The 20,710-nt window shown below is 39.3% G+C and overlaps 2 protein-coding genes across 2 annotated transcripts; one reads left to right on the forward strand and one right to left on the reverse strand.

The window, feature by feature from the left end:
• Positions 1-2,632: 2,632 nt before the first annotated feature.
• LOC147630466 (uncharacterized) lies at positions 2,633-3,901 on the forward strand. The gene is made up of 2 exons (XM_086810342.1): positions 2,633-2,771; positions 3,306-3,901. Exons 1-2 carry the CDS (start codon positions 2,754-2,756, stop codon positions 3,702-3,704), a joined length of 417 nt encoding a protein of 138 aa, XP_086666468.1. The 5' UTR covers positions 2,633-2,753; the 3' UTR covers positions 3,705-3,901.
• Positions 3,902-5,378: 1,477 nt separating this feature from the next.
• LOC147630467 (uncharacterized) lies at positions 5,379-8,603 on the reverse strand. The gene is made up of 3 exons (XM_086810818.1): positions 8,443-8,603; positions 8,166-8,360; positions 5,379-5,447 (listed from the first exon to the last, which is right to left on the reverse strand). The coding sequence occupies exons 1-3, from the start codon at positions 8,518-8,520 to the stop codon at positions 5,379-5,381; spliced, it is 342 nt and encodes a 113-aa protein (XP_086666944.1). The 5' UTR covers positions 8,521-8,603.
• Positions 8,604-20,710: the final 12,107 nt, after the last annotated feature.

Genomic DNA, 20,710 nt, shown 5'->3' on the forward strand with positions numbered 1-20,710 from the left:
CACATAATCAACTCACACACTTGCACGTGTACATAGAATCGACACATATATAATCACATACATGCATGTGGATGTACACCATCCACACACATGTGCACACACATGCACATGATGCACATACACATAAAGGCATAGACATGTATAAACACACTCTTGCATGCACACACTTCCACACACACATACATACACATGCACATACACGTGTATACACACTAGAGTGTGCACACATATACACACATGTGCACATATGCATGCACACACAAGTACATGTGCATGTACATACACACGTGCCTCCACACACATAGACACATAGATGCACACCCACACTCTCTTGCGCATGCGCATATAGAGACATATACTATACATACACATAAATATAGGTGCGTGCGCGCACACACACACACACACACACACACACTCTCTCATGCATGCACACAAAATTGGCACACATCCAATCACACACATACATGTGCGTGCACATAGGTCCCACACATATATTTGCGTAGACACACACATGCATGTCACATGTGTACATAGACATACACATGCAAATGCATGCACATGCACACACTTGAACGTGCACACATACATGCGCATGTATGCATGCACACACATATGCGCATGCACGTGCACACATGTACACATGCACGTATATACACACATGCATCCACACACACATGCATGTATATACACATGTGCATCCACACACATAGACACACATATGCGCACATAATTGTTCGTGTATGCGCACACAGAGACATAAATGTACATATGCACGTGCATCCATACTTTTGTTCACGTACATATGCACATACACACATACATATGCACGTACACAGAGACATATACACGTGTTCACACATAAAGTTGGCACGCACATAGTTTGACACACATGTGTACACATATATGCACATACATGTCCATGTGTGCACACACACACACACACACACACCGTGTACATTGTCCGAGCGCAAGGACCTATAGTTGTAGTAGCAAGAGAGAGAGAGAGAGAGAGAGAGAGAGAGAGAGAGAGAGAGAGAGAGAGATGTGTGAACCTACACACATGAATGTGCACACACATACACATACATATTTATAGTAGTGTTCATTCCAACAAAATATATGCACATCTCACACTATGAGTGTATTCACACATATGGTCACTCACATTATTCGGATATAAGCTCACAAGTTGGTACATAGTGCAATTGAAATATTATTCTTAGGTGAGTACTGAGTTTTGTTTCTATGCATGGGTCCATGACTTGCGTGTTCTCTCCTGCCACATGCTCTCTCTTTTGCCACATGGGAGGAGGAGCGCATGGCCTAGGGGTGCCTGTGGGGTGGCAAGAGAGGCAGAGAGCTATCATGTAGAAGCACTGTTGGTGGCTGCCATTCGAGTAGCAATGCGGGAAACTAATCCCATATCTATCATGTGGTAGGTCCAAGAGCTCCTCTCTAGCCACATTGGCCACATGGTAGTAGTGAGGCAGTAGTGTAGTACCAAGAGTGTAGTGCACAGACTGTAGCACCGCACGGGTGAAGTACTAGTCTTGATGAATGCATGCTTGTTCTCAAAGGAAGATCCCGAAGAGGTGGAATCTTATTTTGAGGAGGAGTGTAATGAGCGCAATAGGTGACTTGTGGTCATGCGGCCTTCTGGAACATGACCGCATGTGGTGCATCCTGCATGGTGCATTCATGCCATGTGGTTGGACTTCATGTGATTGCAGCAAAACGGACATTGGCAGATGTGTGAAGTTGAACTCGACCAACGAGGATGAGTACAGAAAAGGATAGACCTAGTGAAAAAGGTCTTATTGGCTAAATAATTATTGGTTGCATGATGGCACACCTATGGCATGTGGTTGGCCATGCGATGGAGCGGAGTGATGGGGCGATAGACATTCGGAGATGTGTGAGGTTAAGGTTGCCAAAGGGATGCAGAGAACAGACCTTGTGAGCAAGATCTTATTGGTTAATCGAGTATTATTATTGAAAACTATGAGGAGAGGTGATACTAGACATTATGAGAGAAGCTAGCTATCACATAGATTTCTGGTCTTCATGGGATGGTTGCTGTAGTCATCATAGAGTGTATGGGTTGGTTGGTGTAAGAGAGAGAGAGAGAGAGAGAGAGAGAGAGAGAGAGGTATTAACGTCGGTAGAATGCAACACGAGGGCATATATGACCACTTGAACTCGGGTGGATTGCCTTTATAAAAGGCACTGTGTAATGAAAGAGTTGAGTAGCCAATTAGTGAAAAGAGATGGCACAGGCTAAGTTTCCACATGCTATTTGGGCAAAGTTGGCTCGGAAGGCTTCGCTATGAGCGTGTGGACATGAAACTGTGAGGGTAAACAAACATGAAACTGTGAGGGTTAAACAACACAGCCGCGTGGGAACTGCCCCTTAGCCACCGACTCGACGAGATACGCTTTTTCTAAATTTTTTTGGCCTGCAACAAACACAATATTTAAATATGAGGTTAATCAGCTGGATTAAAAGCTCAAATTTATCACCGAATATTTGAGATCTTGGCAGCTTTAGAGAGGGGGTTCACATGTCGCATTCCTACGACAAGCTTTTTCAATTATAAAGCATTTATCAACTACTATAATTTATTCCTCGCTCTTCTTTTTTTCGCACTATAAATTGCCAATTCATCTGAGCTCCCAATCCATGCCTTCCGCCCTTGCTTTGTAGCTGCACCCCTCGTTAATCTTCTCTTCATCTTCAACTGCTAATTAATATGTCTACCGTCGTTGAGGTAATCTTAATTCCTGCCCGCTTAATACCTTAATGTAGGACGCATGATTTCAAATTAAGTTTGGAAAAATCGCATTAGACGTTGGATACGTCCGCGATTGAGATACTGCTATTATCGTGATTAATAATGATCTAATGTATTTGATTGAAGCGAGTATATTATCTATCAACGTAAGCTAATTAGCGATTAATTATTATAGAGAAAGTGCTATTATCGTGATTAATAATGATCCAATGTATTTGATTATTGTATTTGATCTAACGTTAGCTAGTTAGCCACAATATCCATCCAATTATTGATACACTGATCTCGATCCATCAACGTAAGCTAATTAGCTGGATCCATGTGTTTTAGAACAATCCATGTATTATTGATACACAGATCTCGATCCAATCCATGCACATGCAATCAAGTTTGTCGCCACAGAGATTAAGCTAAACTTTGTGGATACGTTGCGGCTAATTACGGATGCTACTTATTGCAATAAAGCTAAGCTTTTCTGCCCTTTTTTTTTGTTGTTGTTGCAAAATTCAGCTTCCTAAGAACGTGATTGCAACAGTGGATCAGAGATCTGATGGGGAAGAAGTGCCCTCTGAAGAGAAGGAAGAGCTACTTGTGGGAGCCGATGATGCAGCGGGGGCTGTCATCAGCAGATCTGGTTGTGAGAAGGAAGAAGAAGAAGAGGAAGAAGCTGTTGAACAAGAGGTGGAAGCTCATGTTGAAGAAGCCAAAGATGAGGTCGAAGAAGAAGCAGTTGACAGAAAAGAAGAAGCTCCCATAGCCCCAACCCCTAAAGAGTCACCGCCTACTGTAATTGATCAGGCATCCCAAGGTACCCACGTCGCTGAAGCTGATGCCCAAGATGATGAAGAACTTTGTGCACCCACCCCTCAGAAAATAGAAAAAGAAGAAGAAGAAGCATGCGAGCTTTGAATTATATAACTTCTTAATAAGCATTGCTACTAAGGAGAACAATGAATGCATGGTTTACTACACTCTTGAGAGATCGTGGTGCCATATATATATACATATAACATATTGGCAATGGTGTGTGAATATAATAAGATATTGAGTTATTATAATGCTCAACATCTTTGAAGACATAAATCAAGTTCTTGTTTAAAGAATAAGTGTTGTAGGCTAACAAATTCTTGCTCCATTCTTTTCATGATTCTTGCTCCATTCTTTTAAAGAATAAATATTGCTCCATTCTATTCACACTCATGATAAATATCTCAGTGCTACACATCCAATGACAACAAGATATTACTTTATAGGCACCTACACGACGAATGTCACGCCGCCTGTTGAGCTGATGGACTAGATCCACCCTCTTGACAAGAGAAAACATGTCCCTTTTATGAACACATGGTTGTCTAATGATTTAGCGTGTGGGTTGTGGCTGGAGAGATTGAGTGTTAGATTCCCCAAAACCTCACAAAATTAAAGCTTTATATGTTTACAACATGTGGAACTTAAAAAATATCTAAGTCTTTGTGTGATGAGATCCACATGTGTCAATTGATTAAACCAACAGGTCTTATTAGGGGAACACGAGAGCTTGAAGACTATTGCCAATGGAAATTGTCCTTGAAGGCCCCCAAGTGTGAGTAACCAACAAACTGACATGTGTGGGGTAGCTTAAAAACTAGCACAAAGGGAAAGGAACCCTAGAAGAGAGTGCATTGTCTACCCTCTAAGTTGTTGCCACGTATGATATTGAAGCCAATGCATTGTCTACCCTCTAAGTTGTTGCCACGTATGATATTGAAGCCAATGCATTGTGCATCTACAACACGAGTTGTTACTAAGCAAAATAAAGTAGGTAATGTATTCTAATAATATTGTGGATCAAATGGATCTAAGATTTACTATTAATGACAAACATTTGTAATCTTCAAAAGAATCCCTTAAAATATAGTCATTTTTAAGAATGGATCTAATATTTCCTATTAAAGACAAACGTTTACTTTTGCAATCTTCAAAAGGCTCTCTGAAAATATAGTCATTTTAAAGTCTATTTTTAAAAACTCTTTACTCATAAGAAAATAACTTTTATGAATAAGAAATAAATAAATAAAATCAAGAAAATAACATAAAACTTGGGGGTGCAAGTACTTAAACAATACTATAAACAATGTATACTTAAATAATAATAATTAATCCATACTTTATATACAAAGATGATGCTAGTTTTTAAAAAAAGATAAGAGAAAGAGTCCCACTAATGCAAATCATGGATAAAAATTACGTTGTGATCACCATCGAGTTATCTTCTTATCTACATAAGTCACCATCCTCAACAATATCAGCTACATTGCCAAAAGATATAGATGAAGCAACTTTCTTAGTGCTATACATTCTGTTCATTAAGGTGAAGAACAAAAATCAATGATATATATAAGCATCTTTCTAAGTTCTATCTATGACAACATTACCATCATTAAGTTGAAGATCAAAATTTGATAAGCTTTAAGTCTATCACATGTCATTGTCCTTTGTTGGTTGCCATTGTTCTTTGGTTGCTACACCCTCAAGAAGATCCTTCTCATTCATCCAAGGGATCTTCTCCTTTGATATACCTATAGTTGACTTCCTTCATATTTATCACAAGATGAGACTAGATGCGTGCAGTGTGGACACCGCAGTGTGGACACCATAAGAAGAAGTTGTGGGCTGTTTAAAAAAAAGAACGTGCAAGGTTTTACCCATTTGCCTTAGGGTTTTCTACCCTTCACATTTCTTCCTTTCCACACTTATTCTTTTAGCCCTAGATTTTTTTGGCCTTCACATTGTGTTCTCATTTATAGTTGGACTACTTTCTTATTGGGTGAGCCATTTGTTCATTATCCACCCACACTTCCTTGGACCATGTGATATTTGGGGTCTCATTCACACATGGGCTTCTTTCCAGTTGTTGGCATATGTTTATCGATTGCTTTGAGATTGTTCACATGCATTGAGCATTGTGGCTAGTGTTCACATGCACACTTTTGGGTTGCTTTTCACACCTAACCCCTAGTCATTGGGTGTTCATGCGCACACTTTTGGCATTTGGTTTATTTTTGGGCATTCACATATACATTTTTGACCATTTAAGCATATTGGTGCCTTTTCCACATGTGGTGTGGAATTCTTGAGCACATTTGGGAGTGTTTCCACACTTTCGGGCATTGACGGGATGATATGGGGATCCATTACTACCTCTACCCCACCTATGATTGCCATGCTACCCACCATCATCGTCGTCTCGACATCACTATGACTCCATCCCAAATGCTGATTGTGCAGTATTTGCTCATACCCTATTACTCTGGCTCTATGCTCGTCATCATGATTTTCCATTTCATGTGAGGAGATGCATATCATTTGTCGAGTTCATATATACATTTGTCACATTACAGCTTCAACCTCTAGATCCTTCTTCACCGACATCATGCTATGATGACACATCATATTCATGTCACATATGGATGTTTGAGCTTCAGATGTTGTTGCCTAGCCAGTTTAGACACTTATTTGATAAGAAGGATGTCTGTGCTAGATGGTCGAGACATTTTACACATGGTGATTTTGTTGAGGATCTATGTGGTTATCTTTATATGGATGGTTCGGCATTGCTAACATGGGATGATGTATGTGGGGACTTGATCGAATGCCCTACATTTGTGAGCAGAGATGACTATGTACCTAAGGATGGGTATCATTATAACATGCATTTAATGGATGATGATGTGGATAGTGATGATAATCATCATGTTGATGATGACATTGATGTTGATACATGTACACAATGTCATGGTGATGGTCATACACACACATGTGATGAAATTGATGTATCACGCCCACATACTTATGATGATGTATCATGCACACATACACATGATGATATTGATGTATCACACACACACACATGATGATAGTGATACACGTGCACATGTTACTACTCACACATATGCACATGATCATGATGTATGTGATAGTGATAGTGAGAGTGATGTGTGTGAGTCAGATCATGTGGGCATGATCTTGATGGGAGGGATGGCAGCAAGCATTCTGAGCATTGTGATTGTTGATATGCCTATGCCTAGCTACTTTCTAGCGGATCATAGTGATGCATTAGGAGATAGTGATGCATTAGCGGATCATATTGATGCATTAGACTATCATGGGGATCAGTTCTTGACTAGTGATGCATCCACTACAATGTGTGAGATTCGGGATGATGATACTTCACATGTTGATGAGAGCACATCATAGACCATGTCATTGAGGAGCATATACCCAATCACAACAACACAAAGCAACTATAGACGCACTTGATAGACGTGCAAAATAGCGGGCGCGTCTATAGGCGTTGCTCGAATAGAGAAATTACGGGCGCGTGTAACAGCACGTCTAATAGCGCGTGTATTTGCGCGTGTATTGACGCGTCTATTAGGGCATCTACACTGAGAATCTAACATAGCGTCTAACAGCGCATCTATTTACGCGTGTATTAGCGCGTCTATTTACACGTGTATTAGTGCATCTATTTACGTGTGTATTAGGGCGTCTATTAGTTCGTCTACACTGAGAATTAGACGCGTATTTAGACGCAAAATAGAGAGTACAAAAAGTGAGATTTTGGTGTAGGTTGGTAATGTACATCACTGCTTTCCAAAAATTACCCATGATTACCAAAGCACATAATTTTAACAAAAACATCAATGCTTTTTTGCAAACCCACATATACAAAAAATAAGTGAGGTGAGGAGAATGAGACAATATGTAAAATAGTTTAACCAATATCAATGATGGGCTACGGTTCAATCTCATCCTCAATGAGATCAACCCTTGCCAAACTATCTACTTCAAAATCTAAACAAGTGTTTAGATCTACAAATACATTCAACCCACTACTACTTGTGCTACTCATGTGCTCATCGAAATCAGCATCACCAATGGTAGGCTCGTCCTCATGGGTAATGGCCTCAATATCTGTATCTCCTATCTCATGATCATCCTCCTCTCTCGTATCACGGTCATCATCACCTCCATGGCCATGATCATCCTCCATATGCTCCATATTCAGAAATGTACTATACATCACTTTGGAACGTGGCATAATAGGTATGACATGCCACCATCTGTTGTTATCCACCATTGGTTGATAGACAACCTAATTCAAACACAAATACAATCATGTTATTTTCCTTGCATCGAAGGTATCAAATATTTAAAAGTGAGTACTTTTATATGTGTGTACAGTACCTGTTCACATTGTTGCGGTAGTACTAGTGTGTCCTTCTTACTTTGCCAAAACTTTGTGGAGTCAATAGTTACAAAGCTACTTGCATGGCATTTGATTGTTGCATTAGGGTCTCTTTCCACCACGTCCTTAAACCACTTTACATCCAAAACATACACAAAGAAGCGTCGAAAGTCAAGCTTAATAATATCTTGGATTATGCCACAATAATCATCCATGGCTCCATTGGCTCCCTCAAAGCTAGCAATGACGCCGCAATCTTGTGTGTTTCTCTTATCATCAATCCATTGTGTTCGAAAATGCTTGCCCTGACACCATATAGCATTGAACATAGTGCACTACACCAAGACAAAATCAATTAAATAAGCAATCTAAATTATTGAAAGCTCCTAACTTATGCATAACATTCTATATACCGACCTTGCTCATGCATCCCCTAGCATACTCCCATTCTTCCATTGTGATATGCATCCCCTCGTCTTTCTCTGCTTTCTCCATTTCGTCAAGTAGCCAATCCACATGAATATCCTTTGGAAGTGCTCTTAGATACTGAGGGTATGGCACACGAGATCCGTGGTGTGTACGAAAGGGGGCCTTTTCTTCTTGTCTTCTTGCCTTCGCATCCTCGTATCTTGTCACCCATCTTTTCATCACATCACTATTAAGCACGCAATAGAGGTTGATATTATTAAGCAACTCCGTGTCTATTACTTTGTTGCATCCTTTCCCTTGAGGCACAATAGAGGTCATCCTTAGGTCTTCATCATCTCTCCATAGTCGTGGGAGAGAGCTATCCACATCAACAAGAAACTCAGAAATATATACAAGTGACTCTTGTATCAACCAACCCTTGGCCATGCTACCTTTGGGTCTTGCATTTTGTCTCACAAAACCCTTCAAGGTCTTCATGAAGCGCTCGAGGAAGAACAACCATCGTGCATGTATAGTACCGCATATAGCAATCTCATCCACCAAATGCACTATGAGATGTAGTTGGCTTGTGAGAATAGAACGTGGAAATGTCTCCTCCACTAAACAAACCACCTCCACTGACATAACTCGAGCATTCTCAAGCGTGGTGGGATCTATTTCCTTTGAGCTCACATACCTAGAAATGAAAAAGTACACCATATTAGTAATATGAACACCTTGCATGGAGCATTGATACACATCACATTTTGTATCATGTAAAGTACCTCACAAGCTCGCCTATCTTGTAAATACAATCTTTCATGTCCTTCGATGCACTACGAGAAATGCTAGTAGGTAGTATGAACTAAACACACGAGGAATGGTTGATTAGTTGCTTCTAGGTCACTCACAAATTTGAAAGGAAAAAGATATTATGCACATAAAATACTTACTTGGAGCATCTTGTGCCAATCATGAGATTTCAACCCATATAATTGCTCTACACCTCTTTTCTTGCTCTTTGTAAAGGCCCCCTTCAAACACCTCATGCATCCAGTGGGAGTACAAATTGTAGTAATAGCATGCTTCACCGCGACCATCTCTAGCTTTGATAACCTCCACGGTGCACGAGGTAAAAAAACATGTCCATTTGGTCTCTCTTGTGGCCAAGCTTCATGCATCCTCCTTGTGGTACATAGATCCTCCCTTATGCCTATGGAATCTTGTGTCCCATTCAAATGTTCCCAAATGGTAGATGCCACATTCTTGAAGATATGCATGGGATCAAGCAGGTGATTGATCTTGAGGTGGGACCAATATGGTAAATGATAAAAGATGGAGTATCTAAACAAAAGCTGGTGTTAGCGGGTAATCTTTATTTCTTGCCAATATAGCACACAATAGTTACAAACCCTTACCCCGGCTCATGCCAAGTGGTGGAGGAGTCGTGGAACCGTCCCAAATTCTCATCCAATCTCCCACTCTATGAGTGATTGTGGGAGGACTTCATTCCAAGGGGCAACATATCTAGGATGATCAGGTGAGAGAAATCGATGGTGATTCTCATAGATAACCTTATTCAATGCGTCTGCCCGTGAGGCAACAAGCGAAGGACCACAAACAGGACATGCATGGTAACCCGATGTAGTGAGACCTGAACAATATATGCAATTAAGAGTTGAAGGTGGGTTTAGGGTGCCACATCCTTTGCCTATTCATAATTAGAAGTGCAATGCTTACCTGAACACTTCGCCATAGCCTGGGAAGTCATGCATCGTCCACATCAAGATTGCTTTGCAGTTGAAGTCTCGTTGACGAGGGAGGCCTGCTCACATCATGCACCTCGATACCTCTCCAAAGTATCTCTAGCTTGTCAATCAAAGGCTCCAAATAAACATCAGGATGAAGGGATAACATAGCATGTCCTTTCTTAATCGCCATAGAGGGTGGAAGATTATAATTCACCAATATCACTGGGTGGCCATACACTGTAAGAGGTGCTTTTGAGACCAAATGGGTTCACACCGTCCATACCCAATCCAAGTCTCAAGCTCCTAGATTCTTCCTTGAAGCTTGGCCATGTGTCTTTAATATGCTTCCACGCAAGAGTGTCTGCGGGAGTTCTCCACTTGCCATCGGTTGATCGATGGGAGGAATGCCATGACATGAGCTCTGCAACGTGTCTTCAATATGCTTCCACGCAAGAGTGTCTGCGGGAGTTCTCCACTTGCCATCGGTTGATCGATGGGAGGAATGCCATGACATGAGCTCTGCAATGGATTTACACTTGAACATATGTTGGATGCAAGGGATTATGGGAAAATGTCGCAGAACCTTACGAGGTACGTCCAAAGTTTTGAGATCTGCTCTATATCTTGCCTCTCCACAAGTAGGACACTCTCTTGCATCCTTATGTAGTCCACGAAACAAAATGCAATCGTTGACGCATGCATGGATGCGCTTGTAATCTAATCCTCCAAGAGAGGTCACATGTTGCCTTGCCATATCTCTTGAGGTCGGTAATTTATTCTCCCTTGGAAGCATTTTACACAATAGCTTGCACGTGAAGACCATAAATGAGGAAAATCATTAGAGTAATTGATCCACTAGCATAATTCACCATGTTTGCAAAATAGACTTTAAAGCTTACTTGAGTAATGCATTCAAACTTGCATTGCTCCATCCATAGATGGTTTGCAAGTTTAGTAACTCAAGGGAGGCACGTAGAACAAAGAATGTGCACCCCTCAAACAGTGGAGTCGATGCTGCGGTAAAAAGATCGTCCTGCTCCATGCTATCATCCCTCCCTTCGGATTGATGGACATATAAATCCTGCACCATATCATCAAACACATCCTCCTCCACGGCTTCATGAGGTAATGGCGGAGGGCTACTATCACCATCACTCCATGCATCTGTAACGATCCCTCCTGAAGATCCCACCTCATATCGCCGACGCTTTGCCTCCTCATGAGATGAGCATAGGGCAACATATGCGGGTGTGGCACTGCATCCTGTATCAAATTAAAACGGGATCATAACTCAAACATATGAACACCCATAGGTATCTCAATCAACCTTAACTCTTTAACACTTACCATGTTTACGGTTGCATCCTATTCTCCATACTTTGAGATGTGATTGAGTGTAATCCTGCGTGCACGATACATGTTTCCTCGACATCGATCACACATACATTTGATTTTTTGCTCCAACCACATTTCACGATGGTGGATATGGAGGGATTCATCCTCACTGGAGCTACTTGTTGAAGATGAAGACATCCTACAAATAAACAACCCAAAAAAAATTGCTCTTGTGTCAAATATTTAATCTAAAAACTCTGTGGCGCGTCTAAAACCGCGTCTGCTCTGTGTGGTATGCGTCTATAGGCACGTCTAAACTACTGTAAACGTGCATTTACACACGGTTTTAGACACGATAGTAGACGCATCATTAGACACTTTTTTAGACGCTCCTGTAGATGCGATTTTCATTTTCAAACCTACTTTTAGCGCGCTTGCTTTTCTTCACATACTTTTAACGGGCTTGCTTACTATTAACAGATCCACAGCCTAGCATCCACACTTATCTTCAAGCACCCACACTTATCTCCATGCTTACATAATCATCTCCAAGCACACAAGAGAAGAGGGTGAACAAGGAAGAGAAGAAAGAGAAGCAAAGGGTGAACAAGGAAGAGAAGAAAGAGAAGCAGCTTTGAAGAAGGACAAGAAGCTTCCATACCTCTATCCAAGGTAAGTCTCTTTAGGGTTGATCTTCTATGAAAGTTGCTCTCGTTTGATTCGTCCTTTGCTCTCTTTGAAATGAATGTTTTTGGTACAACAACTGTGTTTTTGTGTCGGGCACATCGGGCGCAACGCATGTCCTTTTCGTCTTTTTGGAAAAGTATGTCTGTTAGAGCGCATCTATAGACGCATCTCAAAGAGCGTCTAAAAGCGTGTCTAAAACCGCATCTATAGACGCATCTATTCTGTGTTGGAAACAGGTAGCCGCGCCTATAGACGCGATGTTAAACGTGCAGATAGACGTTTTTTTTTGTTGCATTTTTTTCTTTTTTTCCCCTCCTCTCTTTTTCTCTTTTTTTCTCTTTTTTTCTCTTTTTCTCTTTCCTTCTCTTTCCTTCTTTTTTCTTCTCTTTTTCTCTCTTATCTCCCATTGCCTTGGATTTTTCATGCCTCCAAGTTCCTTTCGATCCATGTGGTTGCATAGATAGCCTCATTGTTGATGAGAGTCCTTCATCCTTTCCATTTGACTTTGGGGGTCAGATGATTCATGTATGGGTCAGATGATTCATGTATGGGTCTTCCGCTACATCAACATTCCGCTATGGATGTGATTTTTGGCTTTTATACATAGCCACTTGTATATGTCTTTTCTTTGGGCATGACCACCATTTGATTTCGAGGACAAAATCATTATAGGAGGGGATGGTTTGTAATGAAGCAACACCTTTTAGTTTAGGTCTAGGACCTTGGTCATGGGCTCAAGTATAAAAGGGGGTTCATGGACTATCATTGTACCTTTTTGACACCTTTACATCTTTTGACATTGGTCATCTCATGACTCTTGGATCCTCATGGTTTTCAACCTAGGCCTATATGGAAGGCTGTTTCTATCCTCTTGGTGGGAGGTTAACTCACTTAGGCATCATGGCCATTGTATGAGATTATCCTTAATCTTATATTAATCTATGATGATTTGTCCCTAATCTGAGCTTATGATTCACTCCATTCTAGTAAGTGATAGAAGCACAAAGACCTACATGTACTCTCCAAGAATTATTCCATGTGTTGGTAAGCTTAAAGGAGTATTAAACTAATCAAGTTTTCAAACTACACTACCAAATCACATTGTGTAAACTACAAGAAGAAACGAAACCCTTACTTTCATTCTCCCCTGCTTCCTTGTCCCCCCTACCACCACCACCATAAATCTCCCTCACCCCCTAACTTATAAGCTTAAGCCCCCCTTCCAAAAAACCTCCTCCCTTACACTAATGTGATACCATAAGATATGGCATATGAATCCATTGGGCTTAAGAAAGTTGAAAACATGAAAAAGAAATTTGATCTGATCTTAATGGCAAGGGTAGATGATTTTAAATTATTATAACTACAAGTAAGGAATTCATCCTACTAAGCACATCTGCAACTATGCATCTATGAATACATTCCCTTTGCTTGACCTATACTTGATTTCAATATCAAGATCTTGAAGCATTTGCATCCACCTTCTTTTCCTCATGTTAAGATTTTAAATTATTATAACTACAAGTAAGGAATTCATCCTGCTAAGCACATCAGCAACTATGCATCTATGAATACATTCTCTTTGCTTGACCTATAATTGATTTCAATATCATAACTACAAGTAAGGAATTCATCCTGCTAAGCACATCAGCAACTATGCATCTATGAATACATTCTCTTTGCTTGACCTATAATTGATTTCAATATCAAGCTCTTGAAGCATTTGCATCCACCTTCTTTGCCTCATGTTAATATCATTCTGGATAAAAATTCACTTTAATCTTTTATGATGTTCATGTTTGATGGATGTTTTTCCTTGAAAGGTTCATGAAAACCTTAAAGGACTTTCTCTTTGTGAGACAAAGAGCAAGGCGAGAAGCAAGAATGGAAGAGGGATGGTTGATGCAAGAGTTTCTTGTGTATATCTCAAAACATCTCTCTCACATAGATCCTTCCATGCCACGATTGTGGAGCAATGAGGAGGATGACTGACTAATCACTAATGTGCCACAAGGAAAAGGAATGCAATGAAGACTGGATGAAGGATTATGCCAAAAGGTGAATACATTCCGCATTCTAAATAGTCCCATTATGGAGAAGTGGATTGGGAGATACAAGGATGCAATCAATAGATAAAAGGATGAGAGAAGAGCTTTCAAAAGAGAAAATAGATGCTTGTGCCATTCTCGCCCGGCTTAGAACCTTTACCAAATGCAATCAATATAGAATGGCTTCATATGGCAATATCGATGGCATTGAAAAATGGAGAGATGATCACAAGAGAAGAGCATGAGTATGCAAGATGATGTGACCCTTAAGTAAGTACATTCTTCATCTCTATCTCATGCTTCGATCATTATATACCTTGTTTAATGCATTATACTAAATGTCATGCTTTTGTTTAATGTTAGTATACAAACTATATAATGAAATATGGTCAGAGGGAAGGCACTTTTGCATGGAGCGTGTGGATTCTAAAAGAAATACATTTGATTGTGGTGTGATGGCAACTTTTGAGCAAGAAAGTCGAGCTAGTAGACATGATACCAATGTCATAGAGGACAATCTTGAGTATTGTGAAACTATTCAAGATATTGTTGAGGTTGGGTTTAGAGCATTTATTCTATTCATCTTTGATGTCAAATGGTTCGAGGTGATATATAGAGGTGCTCAAAAAACCATGAAGAAACATCCAAATGGGTTCTTTCAATTTCATTCCACCAAGTTTTGGTATGATGAGAAAGATACTTTCGTACTATCTCAACACTATCAACCAACAGGTTAGTAACCCAACCAATCCCATCGGTAAATCTTGATGTAGTATAATCAAAGTGTAACCCCTTTGCTTTGTGATATTAGGTTGTGTTTCATGCTAATTCAATTGATAACCCAACCAATCCCACTGGTAAATCTTGATGTAATGTAATAAAAGTGTAACTCCTTTTCTTTTGTGATATTAGGCTGTATTTCATGTCGATAGAATTGATCCAAAGTGGTGGTATGTTATACAAGTTTTCCCTCGTTCAAAACATATCTTTCAAGATCAAGATGTTGAGGCTGAATCTCTCGATGAGATGCACGTACTACCTCAAATTGGCTCATTGGAAGAAGACAATCAAGAAAACATTTTGGAGGAGGCCAATCAAGAGCATGAGGAACAACAATCCAAAGAAGATGACGAGTCACCTATCAATCATAACAATGTTTCATTAGATAATGATAGTGATATTGATATGGAACCCCATCTTTTCATTGAGCTTCCATTAGATATAGACATTGATGAAGCAACACATATGGATTTATTAGAAGATGGGATAGATTCATGATCTAGACATTGTTTCCCTTCTCAAAAGTTTTCAACTATCTTTATTTTTTTGCTCAAAACATGGCTCCAAGGGTTTTGATGGATTAAAAAAAAACTATAATCATTTTCTATGTATATGTGAGATGCATAACTTAAATTCAGCACACTCAACAACTCTCTAGAATTTTATGCAGCGTGAATAGCAGCCAAATTTCACTGCCCACTAGTAACAAAATTATAGTATATCAGCAAAATTTTGCTGCTAAGCAGCCGACTGGGGCAACAACCGAATTCCCCGATATCTCGATAAAATAAACGCTGCTAAAAAATGATGTTATGCCCCCAACATGTTGTAGTGTAAGTGATCAAATACATTCTAAAATGTATGAAAAATAGCATTTTTTTTTAAAAACGTACCTACAAAAAGTGATTTATTTCAAAAAAGTAGTCCTTTTTTGATGTTTTTTTGGAAAAATGGACTTGAATTGTCATTTGCACAATTTTGTTATCGTTTTTCATAACTTGCTATTTTTACCTAAACTTATGCTAGAGATGAATTCATGGGCAAACTTGTATAGGTGCTTTTATATTTCAAAGGATCCTCTTTAATCTCAATACTTAAGCCACGTCCAAAAAAACATCAATTTTGCATTAATTTTTAAAGCTCTTAATCAACCTTGATTGATCCCTTATCATGCCCTACAAGTTATACAAGATGGTTTATGCATCGCTCTTATCATTTGAATCAATAGACTTAGACTACCATGAAATTGGCTCATAAACCTTACTAATTTTAGATGTGAAGTGGCTATAATTTTTGTTCATTTCAGTGATTCTAAATCACATTTCAATCATGTTAATTAATCTCTAAAAAAGTATCCACATCTGTTACAAAGTTATGCACCTTAGTGTGTAGACTACTAGTGAGTTTGTTAAGCCATTTCTTGCTAATTTAGGTTTAATTTCACCTATCAATTTAGAGATCTTTAATTAACCCAAAATATAGTACAAAACTTTATTAACTAATGTTAAACATGCATCTTCCATCTTCAAATAGAAGACTCAAAAACCTAATTTGAATTGCTAGTTATACCCTTTATATATCACCTCGACAAAGGGGTTTCTTAAAATTAAGAGCACATTATTTCTTAAAATTATGGGAGAAGAGGCGAATATGGGATTTATCCCACATAAGAGAAATGGGAACATTTTCTCACCCTGTAAAGGGGAGAAGGGATTTAATTATGCATTAACCACTTGAGATGGAAGAGAGCTCATTATGCATTAAGCACAACACGAGAGAATGTGGGGGAGAGAGTCTAAGCTTGGACTCACCTCTTCTATTCTTTGATACAAGCATGGGTTTTGCACTGAATCAAAGTTGAATTTTGCCTCCTCTGGAATGTATACATGCTTCCCCTCTCCTTGAAAGCTTAAACTAGACATGGTTCCCTACACACTCTAGCTTTTTTCATTAAAATAAGGGAAAAAGCTACACCTATTATCAAGTACCAAATTCATGGGAAAAATGAAAAAATGGGGTCCATTTTTTTAGGTGAAGACCTTGGCTAACAATAAAAACTTGACTTTAACAATCATACATGAAAAACTATGCCCATATCTTGGGTGTATTAGATCTCTTTTGGTTCAATTACCCCTTGCATGTACATGCATGCAAGGAAGCATTGTCTCCTCATTTTACTATTTATTTTACCCCCTAATAGACCCAAACCTCCAACCTTAGCTTTTTTAATATTATATGTGAGTGCACATGGACACACCACTCACACAAGGCTATATTTTGGAGTTTGAGGTGCCAATTTCATGCAACATTTGGCAATATGCTTGAACCCATTATTCTATAAAGGATTTATTTATTTTTCTACATGAATTATTTCTAAAGCCATTTTTATTAAACTACCTCCTTTCTCTCTAGCTTTTGCACACTTTCCATTTGACCATGTTTGGGAAATCCAATTTTAATTATGTCCTGTTTGAGGTTGCCTATGCACCAAGGAGATAAAATTTGAGAGGCTACATAACCCTTATTGGAATGTGAACACCCGATTTCCAAAATTTTTGTAAGTCAAGTCTTGTTTGCAATTTTCATAAAAAAAATTTTGAAACTTAAAAAATATGGCCTAACAAAGTCCAAATAGGAAACTAAGCATATACACATGTTCCTTAAATTGAAGAGAATTTTACAAATCAAAATTTTACTCAAACCAAAATTTCTCTCTCTAGATATATTTTCTCTCTCTAAAAATTTTAACAAAAAAGAGGGGGTTTTATATTACATACTTTTATAGAACTGGAGGGGTTCCTTAGAGAGGACGATCTTACATCCCCCACCCCCACCCCCTCAAGAACTTGAGATGCCTTCATCTCAACAAGTTGGGGTAATCTTTCAATAGATCTTCTTCTTTCTCCTAAGTTGCATCTTTAACAAGAAAGAACTTCCACTTTACTAGATATTATCTAAGTACTATGTTTCTAAGTGACTTTCCCCTGACATCAAGAATGAATTCTGGTGGTTTGAGCTCCACATATCCTTAAATAGGAATAGTCACTTGTCATTATCCAAGAATATGCTTAGAATAACCCTAGCTCTTCAGGAGATGATATATGAAAAACAACATGGCTTTATAAAGGGGAGATCCATATATGACACTATTTATGCTGCTATGCTCTGTAGGGATGTGACTCTAAGGACTAAGAAGAAATGTATTCTTCTACAACTAGACTTGGAAAAGGCATATGGTAGTGTGCATTGGTTAGAGTAATGGAAAAAATGGGACTTGGTTCCAGAATGTCTTCTTGCATATTCACTCTCACCTTGGGGAGCAAGTCTAACTTACTGTTGAATGGAAGAGTTGTTGGGGGATTTGACGTTCATAGATCAGTGAGACATGGCTGTCCCCTTGCTCCCCTATCTTTGCTATTGCTTCTCACCCTCTCAATAGGGCCCTTGAGATGGCCTCCTCTAGAGGGAGGGTGAATGGTTTTAAAGTTGAGCAAAAGGGAGCAATTGGTTATCCAATTCTTTGCCGATGACTCTTTACTCTTCCTAGAAGCTGATAATGATAATGTCATGTTGGCTCTAAATATTATACAAGAGTTTGCTTATGCTTCAGGCTCCAAATGGAATATTCACAAGTCTAAGTTAATCAGTCTATTTTTTTGAAGACAATGACTTTGATTTGGAGATATACTTAGGGGTTCCATTTAGGGTGAATGTGACCAACAAGTAGCTGACAGATTGGGCATTAGACAAATTCTTTGTGAAACTGAAGAAATGGGAGGGTGTCAGGGTCCCCTTTCATGATAGGGTGGCTATATGCAACACAGTAATGAATGCTTAAATATAATGTTTCTATGCCTTGTGCTCGACTTTGGTAAAGGGCACTAGTAGAAGATAATTAGACCTATGAGAGATTTTGTGTGGAGGAATGCTGGGTCCCAGTGAAAAGGCTTTGGCATGGCTGGCCTAAGATAGAATTAGCATGCCTAAGTCTAAAGGTGGGTTAGGCATTCTTCACCTTCCTTCTCATACTATTGCTAGGTTGGATGTGCATTTTCCCACATATCTTCATCAAAAGGAAATCTGGTAAAAAATGCTAAGGGAACTTGTAGATTGTTCAACTATCTATCTTGATGGAGTGTGGCAAGGTCTAAGCTGGAAAGATAAAGTTTTTCTCTCATGACCCTCTCAAAATAATAGGGTCTCCACTGTGCAGGATGTTGTGTACTAAATGGGAAGAGGTGTTGGAACTCATGGTCTGGGTGGATGTGGTAGAGCATCAGGAAACTCTTTAATGTGTTTAGGGATATGATGGACTCATAAGTTCAACCCCCCTTTAGCCCTATAGGACCCCAGAATAGCCAAAAGATTGAACAATAAGGGTTTGAAGAGATTTAAGGATTGCTGGGATGAAGTGTGAGTGGGATGGAAGGATCTTGAGCAACTAGAGAGGGATCTTGCTTTATCTAATAGGGAAGCACAACTGGTCAAGCATATGTTGGAAGAGGTGCAAAAAGGCTGGACATCCATTGTAGTGGATAAATCTTGTTGGATTAGGGTCTAGTCTTGGTTTAATGGTTCTAAGCTAGAGAGAGGCACAGCCAGAGTTCTGTACAATGCTTTGAGAGTAAGTGAGGACAATGTCATTTACTGTAACAGAATATGGAAATTGAGTTGGAGATCCACCTGTTGGAGAAGGAAGTGGAAGAAAATATGGGAGATGGAAATACCTACTAAATCTTAGGTTTTTCTATGGAGAGTGTATGGGAGCTTTGCCCATTGGTTCTAAAAACTGGTTTAGAGGAACTTCACAAGTGGATGCTGCCCTAGATGTAGGACATCCTTGGAAGATGGGAAGCATACATTGGGACTGCCTTGCTATTAGAGGAGCCTAGGTTAAGATTGGGAAATGGGTCCAGAGTTCTTTAAGGGTGCAAGGTCAGTGGGGGGATTGGCTGATGAGCAGATGGGAAACAACTGGTGGACATGTTGATTTGATCTTTAATATTATGGGGTGTTGTTGTTTATGGGAAATATGGAACTCTAGAAATTGAATTGTGTTTTAGAAAGCTTGTGATACGGGAATTGATGTTAGTGGATTGATGCATAAATTTATATGTATGTAATAAATTGAGTGGGGCTGAATTGTTTTAGTTGATTAAGTCCCTGCAATCTGCTCTATCATCTGATCCATCTCCTCTTGGGGTCACTTGCAAACATACTGGGCTCTGCCTAATGATCTGGTGTGATGATTTGTAGAGTCTTAGAAAAAGTAGAAAGCAGAAGGTGAACACTAAGCTAATCAAATATGGACCTAGAACAAAGACATGGTACAAGAAGGTCAAGCAAGCAAGTTACATCTTTGTTGCCTTTATTGAGAATCCAATGGGGACTAGACCAATAGTCAAAATTTGGTTTCAAAAAGGGGAGGTGAATGTACTTGAAAAACAGGCTCCTAGGGGCTGCTCAATTGAAGCTTTGGTTGAGGCTTGCATTTTGCTTGGGTACCAGTTGTCTTGGGATGAATCTTCTTTTGTCTTTGGGATGAATCTTCTTTTGTCTTTGAGGATGATAGATGGGATTTAGTGTGTAGCTTGCTTAATGGAGATTGACTCATCTTTTTGTTGAAGGCTTATTGTGGGGTTGGAAAGAATGCAATGTAAAGTTTTTTTAATAATA

Source organism: Cibotium barometz, chromosome 16, assembly GCF_041138505.1.
Source record: "Cibotium barometz isolate CiBa-2024 chromosome 16, ASM4113850v1, whole genome shotgun sequence".
NCBI lineage: Eukaryota > Viridiplantae > Streptophyta > Polypodiopsida > Cyatheales > Cibotiaceae > Cibotium > Cibotium barometz.

Coding starts and splice junctions, on each gene's coding strand:
- LOC147630467 (XM_086810818.1), bottom strand. CDS start 8,520: ATGGAGAAAGCAGAGAAAGACGAGGGGATGCATATCACAATGGAAGAA. Junction 8,361..8,442: donor CTAGGGGATGCATGAGCAAG/GTCGGTATATAG, acceptor GTCTTGGTGTAG/TGCACTATGTTCAATGCTAT. Junction 5,448..8,165: donor TCTTTGTGTATGTTTTGGAT/GTAAAGTGGTTT, acceptor TTTTTTAAACAG/CCCACAACTTCTTCTTATGG.